At 43.8% G+C, this 7,453-nt stretch overlaps 1 protein-coding gene across 5 annotated transcripts in view; it reads right to left on the reverse strand.

Annotated features, from left to right (window-relative positions):
* The window catches only part of ANGEL1 (angel homolog 1), a 74,937-nt gene that overhangs the window by 5,804 nt on the left and 61,680 nt on the right, over nucleotides 1-7,453 (reverse strand). For 4 of the 5 annotated variants that reach the window (XM_025150750.3, XM_015287394.4, XM_015287393.4 and 1 more), the window contains 8 exons: nucleotides 6,325-6,924; nucleotides 5,574-5,800; nucleotides 4,882-4,951; nucleotides 3,635-4,068; nucleotides 2,851-2,977; nucleotides 1,946-2,056; nucleotides 1,139-1,208; nucleotides 562-725 (listed from right to left, as the gene is read on the reverse strand). In XM_025150750.3, coding sequence (XP_025006518.1) covers nucleotides 562-725; nucleotides 1,139-1,208; nucleotides 1,946-2,056; nucleotides 2,851-2,977; nucleotides 3,635-4,068; nucleotides 4,882-4,951; nucleotides 5,574-5,800; nucleotides 6,325-6,691 — 1,570 coding nt within the window. In that variant the 5' untranslated portion in view covers nucleotides 6,692-6,924. The remainder of the gene's footprint in view (nucleotides 1-561; nucleotides 726-1,138; nucleotides 1,209-1,945; nucleotides 2,057-2,850; nucleotides 2,978-3,634; nucleotides 4,069-4,881; nucleotides 4,952-5,573; nucleotides 5,801-6,324; nucleotides 6,925-7,453) is intronic. The other variant, NM_001031205.2, reaches the window with a different exon arrangement.

Consider the following 7,453-nt stretch of genomic DNA (forward strand, 5'->3'; position numbering starts at 1 on the left):
TAGTTTCAAATTTCCCATTGAGCAGGAATTAATTCTCTTTGTTTCTAACCTCCTCCCCAAAGCTGATCCTGACATGATCCAAAACCAGCTCCAAGGCAGTTCCTGGATGCATTTACATGCAGCCTTTCATCAACCTAATTCCCATTTCAGGCAGTAGAGAGATGCTGTCCTTTTAACAAGAGTCACCTCCTTTAAAGGAGGATGTGTGGTCTCAGTCAGACCTGAAGTCCAAGCCTTGAACTAAGGACTCACCACTGCTTATTACCAGGAGCACTAATAGTTAAACAAAGGAAGAAGAATGCATTCTCTCTGGCTTCCTTGGAAGTCTACATGAATCTTACCTGAGCAGCTTCAGTTTTTCCACAAGGAAGACAAGCACTGTCTTCTCAAGATATCTGAGCACACACAGTTTCTACTTCGTGCATCACCACAGTCAAAGTTACACCCTGCAGATTTACCCCAGATTAACAAAATGCTCTGTCCAGCACAGAGCTAAACTATGTTACACCTCACAGACCTCTTCCAACACCACAGGGACAACCCCTTCACTGGCACACTCACCCCCTGTGTTTCCATTCATCACAGGCTCTGCTGAGTAGAAGATATAATCAACAGTGGCACCGAGCCCCATGGGCATGGTTGTGACCTCTGGGCGTCCCCTCTGTGGCAGGAAATGGCTGTAGACAGAGGTCAGGTTGAGGCCGTGCTGGATAATGCCTGCAGACCTGCAAGTGAACAGCCAGAATTTACCAAGAAAGGAAATAGGATGATGCAGTCTTCAGTGCTGCAGTCACAGCTGAAGTTGGAAGTTCCCATGCTGCAGTCATGGGTGAAGTTGGAAGCTCCCTTACTGATGCAACTCTCCAAACTATTTCTGAGTTTGCAAGCACACACACAGAAAGATAGTGAGAATTATTTGCTCCACTTGCACAAAGCAGACCAGGAGCTTACCTTGTATCCAATACCCAGTCCCATCTATGCCTTTCATTCTTGACCTCATCAACCCAATGCTGTCACAGTATCACCTAGTTGCTGGGATCTGGGTGGACCCTCACAATTATTTCAGTCTTTACTTCAACCAGATTTTCAGTGCTGCAGAAAATGAAACACTGGGGCCATAGAAGGTGCATCAAATTACCTTGGGATGAGCATCTGGAGATCAGGGTCATTCACTGGAGCAGTGTGCTTGGGCCAGTATGGAGGGGGGTCTGCAAAGGAGTAGAGAGATTCCAGACAGATGTACATAGATACTGGAACAGGCTGCCTGTTCCAAGTGTGAAAGACTTCACCTGAGACAAAATAAGTCCTTTTGCCCAAGAAATATAGATAGCTTCCAGTCAAAGCCATGTCAAAGAAAAATATTAAAGGAAACTCCAGCTAAGACTAACAGAAGCATTCTGAGAGCAGATCACTACAGTCATAATCTGTCCTAATAAGGATGTGTCCTTAAAGGATTTTATATTATCAAAGCCCAGAGTAGTTCAACCTATACTCTTGCAGAAAGTTCATTTGCCTTAGCCTACAGTTTATACAAAGGGTAACTTAAAAGGCAGAATAGAAATGGAGAGAGTAGAACCAGTTATGCAACAAAGCCCAGGGGTGAGTTAGTGATTACTGGGTATCAGCATCCAGAAACATCAGTGTTGCAGCCATTGTGATGTTATTGTCTTCAGGTTTGTTCTCCTGCAACAAAAATCTTAAATAGGCAGAAAAAAAACATGTCTTCATTAGAAATCGCCTCCAGAAGAGTCTGAAACCCAGTGTACCTCAACAAACACTGTCAGTGCTGCAGTAAGACTATACTCTGATCTCCCATGGAATGCAATAATAATCACACAGCCAAAGAATGCTATTCTTCCCTTTTTGTACCAGGTATTACCTCCAACAGTTTTTCATCACTATACAGCTAGGAGAGTCGTGAGCTGAAAAACTACCCCATTAATACCTGGTTTAGCATCTGTCACACCTTCCAAGAGGATCAGCTCCGGTGGTCGTTCACAGGCAACATCACAAAAATGGAACTGGAGGAGGAAGTCTCGGCTGTACTTACGTCTGCCTGCAGACAGAAATGCAATTTAAGACAATACAATATCTGCAGCAAAGTCACATTTACAGCAAGTTTCATACCAAGCACCCGTATACCATGAGAAGAGGAATCACTTAATAACCTAAACACAGCAGTAACTGTGCTCTGTTCTATTCCTTTAGCCAATGAATCATGGCCAGCACCTTGATGAGACAAATTAAGAATGTTCCCTCTGAAGCACTATAAGTTCAAGGGATTTTTAAGCAGATCAGCGAGCTCGCAACTCAAGCAAACTCAAGTCTGCCTAAAAAGAAAGAACAGCTCTGCACATCAGGTTAAATACAAATTTTATACTCAGACTTCCAACAAGAACTATTTAGTGTGGCCTCCTTTTTTAGAATCTGCTTTAGAAATAGTAGAGAATGATTACTGTTTTAAGGTGGACTCCTGGCATTTTCTAATACTGGTATGCAATCACTACCCAAAATGGCCCTTACAAACACCCGCAGTTGAAAGCTATGGACGCCAAACATCGTTTATAACTGCAGAAAAGCTTAAGTGTGGGAATATAAAAGCTGTGCAGAGCAATGATTACTTGGAATTCTCAGCTGTTGGCTAGAGAAATGTGATTGTAGATACGGGGCTACACTGATGGACTCCAGAAAAACTGAATTTAATTCAAATGCCAAGGAAAAGGATAGAAGAATAGAATCTGTTGCTGATTGCCTCATAGAACACACGCATTGGCTACTCTGGGAGACAGCAAGGCCCACAGACTCTCAATCCATAGCAAGCTCATATACTCAGTGAACACTAGAGCTCACCCTGTTTCTTTGGCTGGCACACAGTAACATATTGGCAGTTGTCTGTTACACCCAGTGAGCTCGGCCACAGCGGGGACAGCAGCTTCCGAGAATGCAGCTGTTGGGAAAGGTCTTCCTGACCGGACACCTGCAAGGAGGCAAGAATCAGGAGAGGAAAATGTCAGCAACACACAGCAGAACTTCTGCAAGCTACAGACAATGTATGTATGCACACTCACCAAGAGCAAAACAGGAAAGTGCCCTCACAGTGGCAGTGCAGTGGGGCATGGATTCAATTAACTAGAAGTCACCATACAGAACATACTTTGTGGACATGTGTTACTGAATTGATGATTTTGCTTGAAAGCCAAAGACATATCTAAGCATGGATATAAATTAATAGGCAGCCACTTGAAGAGTCCAGCATAGGTAGCCATTTCACAGGCAAAAGTGGTTTCACATCAAACACCTACAAAAATTTCAGGTTGTTCTGGTGGAGTTGTACTCCCCTACACTTCCAGTCACCCAGCAACAAAAATCTCACAGCAAGGGAAAACCAGGATGTGAAATGAAGTAACTGTTATCACTGGTCTGGCTCAAAAGAAACAAAAAAAGCAGTGTTGGAAGCAACATGCACGCATTTGTCTGTTTCTTTCCTCAGCACTGCTGGAGGCATTGGGGATGAGTCCTGAATAATTAAGTTTAATACTGGGACTCTTTCTTGTAAGAGGAAAAATACAGCCATGCTTTTCTCCAGCAGCATGCAGTAAAGAGCCACCCAATCCCAGTTCTGCCTGGCACCTACCTTCCAGGCTGGCATTCCCTGGTAGGAAAGTTGACCGTTCCGGATGAATTTGTAAAGTGGAGAGTCAGGTACAGAGTTCAGGTCGCCACACAAGATGACAGGATAGTACTGACCTTCAGCAGTTTTTGCAATCTTATCAATCTCTGCTAGTAGCAAGGCCATCTGAGCAAGTTTGATATCTCCCCGCCGGGGATTGAACAACACGTGTGTGTTGGCGACGCACAAAGGACTGACTGCCTTCAGATCAAGACCCTCTGGGAGCAGGGGCTGCAGCAGAAGCACCAAACCCACATTATCCCGATTGAGGACATCTAGGCCAGGCCGGAAATACTCGATGGGGCTGACGGTGATTAGCTGGAATCTGCTTTGCTTATAGCACACTGCGCAGCCATCGGTCTTTCTCCCAGTCCTCCGTTTATAGAAGCAAGCAAAGCCTGAAGAGAAATCATTACTCATTAAAAAGCTAATCTGGCTGCTACCTCAGGCTCTCTTCCCATTCAAGTTGAGCAAGTTAGTATAGTAGACTTGTAGAATTCTGCTATATTTACAGCAGCCTGTAGTATACTAACAGTAGCCTGTCCAGAAGGATTATTTCTCCAACCCCTATGCATTCCTATTGTGTTAATTTTCAGCCTGCTTCCTACAATACATCTAGGCTCTAAATACAAAAAAAAAAAAAAAAAAAAATCAGCCATCATCTGCCAGTAAGCAACCCAACTTGTAAAGCACTGGTTGCTTAGTAACATAGCATTTTACATCCCCTATCAGCATTCCTTAAGGCCTCAGCTGTCTCTTGCAATAAGCAATGCTGGGCACATAAGAGAAGACTCACTGCTTGGGAAGCACAGACTCCAACCTTTCTTCTTGCAGGTGCAATGCTTTCTACCATACAGTTACTCCTAATTATATACAGTTACTCTTAGTTATTCTAACATACAGTTACAATGGTCTGGGTGCAGCATTATACCCAATTCTGACCCAGTAATCACTGTGTATAATTAATAATCATCTTTTCTCTCTCCTTGCCCTTCTAGGACAGATTTGCTACTCTGAACTCTCAAGCTGAAAAGTCAGTTACAAATGAAAGGGTAAAGGTCTAGGCAGACGGTTCAGAAGTAAGGCCAGCAGCTCAAATAAAAAGGAAAAAGAGTTCTTTCAAGACTGAGTGCTTTGAAGACACTAAGTGGGAAGCACTACTCAACCAGTCCCATGAGCTGGAAATACAGACACATAAAAGCAGGACATACCCATCTTCACAAATGTCGGTTCTAGCTGCTCCCTGTAATGGTTCTCTTGCACCTCCTGTAGACACAGAACCTGGAAGGAAGTCAGAGACCTCACTCGCTCCAACAGTATTTGCCAGTTACCTTGTTTCGGGGAAGGAAGAAAGTGCACAAGTATACTCGCATACTAACCCTGCAATAGAAAGGCCACGATTGCAACTCTGTCCTGTAATTCCCATCTAGAGAGTGATAACTTTCTGGGTCACATTAGTTTATCATTCAGTTATCCAGTGATGAGGCAAAAGTTCCTTCATCACACAGAGAGGGCTCAAAGAACAGAGAAAGTTGTGAAGTCCTCTTTTATGTGAGCCTCACTTCCTGTGCTGCCTTATAAACCTAGCTCTTCCCCAGAAAAATACATTACTGTTCTTCCTTCACTTCTGCTGTTTATGAAGTTAACCTCTGTTACTTAAGTATTACTGAATGCTACAAAAACACACTCAAAACAAGACAGGCAGGAAAAAAATGTATACAAAAGGCCTCGCATAGTCTCAGAGGAATCAGCATTCAGCTACCAAGTAGGTAGCATCTTCCTACTACTTTCCTCACCCTTAAAAGAAAAAAGAGGGAAAAAAAATTGCCACAATGCAATTAGATCAAACAAAAAATTCAAATTCTGGTGATAGTGACATGTAAGGGGCTTAAGTCATACTCACATCAGGATCCCAGTGTTGGATCTCCTGCAAAATATTTGGAAGGCGGTAGTCCCAGTTCAGGATGTCTGGATGACAGTGTAGGTAAAGATCGTGGCCCTGTTCCATCAGGTCCTGGGCAAGGATGTTGTAAGACATGACACGAAATTCAAAGAGAGGATTTTTTTTTGAGCCCAGTTCAAGCTCACAAGGCTGGACAGAAAGATCCTCCCAGTCTCTCCATAAAATCTCTATAAATAAAATAAAATAAAAAAAACAACAAAGCCAAATTACAGCCATTCTGGGTACCCTCCAGATTTTTTTGTTCCTTTGGGATGCAGAATATCAATGTCATCCCCTAAGCTCTGGTAATTGAGCCTCTAACCTAACTCTCATCCACTCTGGCTTTCAGATGCTTTATTTGGACTCCTTTGGTTAACTGAGGATGAGATAACAGAAGACCAGAGTTGAGCATACAGAAAAACTCAACAAGCTTTTGAGTGTTTTCTATACTTCTCAGGCACAGCTCCTGAGAAGTAATGTATCAATATCCAGACAGCCTAATAGCACAGGCACTTCCAGCTGTGATCAGCCTGTCCTAGGCAAAACCTCACTTCATAGCTTTTGCTAGCAGATCTTGTCAATTCTGTATGGTCTGACATATGTCTCCACGATAGCAAGCCCAGACCTACTCCCCTCAACCAGAAACAAAAACCTAACCAGGTTCTCTACAGCATAAATTCCTAACATTAGACCCAGAGCTGTTCCCACTGACCGTGGTAGGGTACCTCCGCCGGGAGAGGACAAAATTGCACAGCATCCTGAGCGGGCCAGGCAGGGGGCTCTGCTGGCACCATCTCTGTGCCACCTTCTAAACTCCATGCCAACACCGCTGGGTCTTCATTCAGCCCTTCTACACTGATAGTGGCACAGCCAGCTATCTGGTGATCTGCCTGGGGCACCAGAGCTGCCCAAGGCGCACTGCCTACGACAGCCACTGTTTCCTCTGCTGGTAATTTTTCCAGTTTAGTCACTGCGTGATCTTGAGGTTCTGAAGAGGTCAAGGCACATAGCTCCGTGAGCTGCTGACTGGCACACCACACGACTTCTGGAGCTGAATTCAGGTCGCTAAGGCTACTCATCAATAGCTCTGAACCTTCTAACCAGGTGCTGGTGGATGTAGTCAATACGTTTCCCACTACTGGAGCACCCTCACTGGCTGATGAACTCCCTGCTCCTTCCTCCACCCACTGCTGGAGCAGGGCTTCTTGCTCTTCTTGGACCAACTTTCCTCTGGTTGCAGCAAAGATGCCTTCTATCTGGGTGGACGTGCTCTTCGCCAGAAGCACATTCTTTTGACAGGTAAAGAAAGCATCTGCCATTAAAAAACAAAACAAACAAAAAAAAAACCATAAAACAGATGAAAATGCTTTCCCATTCACTTTTTTTTTTCCTCCAATGAATTCACTATATATAATCATTCAGTGTAGCAACTCAAACAAACGACTTCTCCGAAGAAAAACAAACAGTTACAATCAGAGTAACTTACCCTGCCTCTTAAGGTTAGACCGCAGTCCATAGCTAGCTTTTAGTCAAAGTCACTGAAACTGTACAGCACAACAGTGGCTTTATCAACTCAAGTAAGTGCAATTCTAACTCAGGCAGCACCACAGCCAGTCAGCCAAGCTAAAAGGCACAGTGGCAGTTGCATCTGCTCTCAAGTACACATCCAAAGGCATACTCTGTACAAGTTAGCTGATGGGTTGCGTGGGTTAAGAAGCCAAGCTTTGAAGGTGACCACTGGGAGAGATTTGGTAAAATGAAGTATTCAGATAAGATGATTAACAATGGTTACATGTCACAACAACGTGCTAGAAAAACTGTTCTGTAATTAGAGATGAAAA

Source organism: Gallus gallus, chromosome 5 (assembly GCF_016699485.2).
Source record: "Gallus gallus isolate bGalGal1 chromosome 5, bGalGal1.mat.broiler.GRCg7b, whole genome shotgun sequence".
NCBI classification, from domain to species: domain Eukaryota; kingdom Metazoa; phylum Chordata; class Aves; order Galliformes; family Phasianidae; genus Gallus; species Gallus gallus.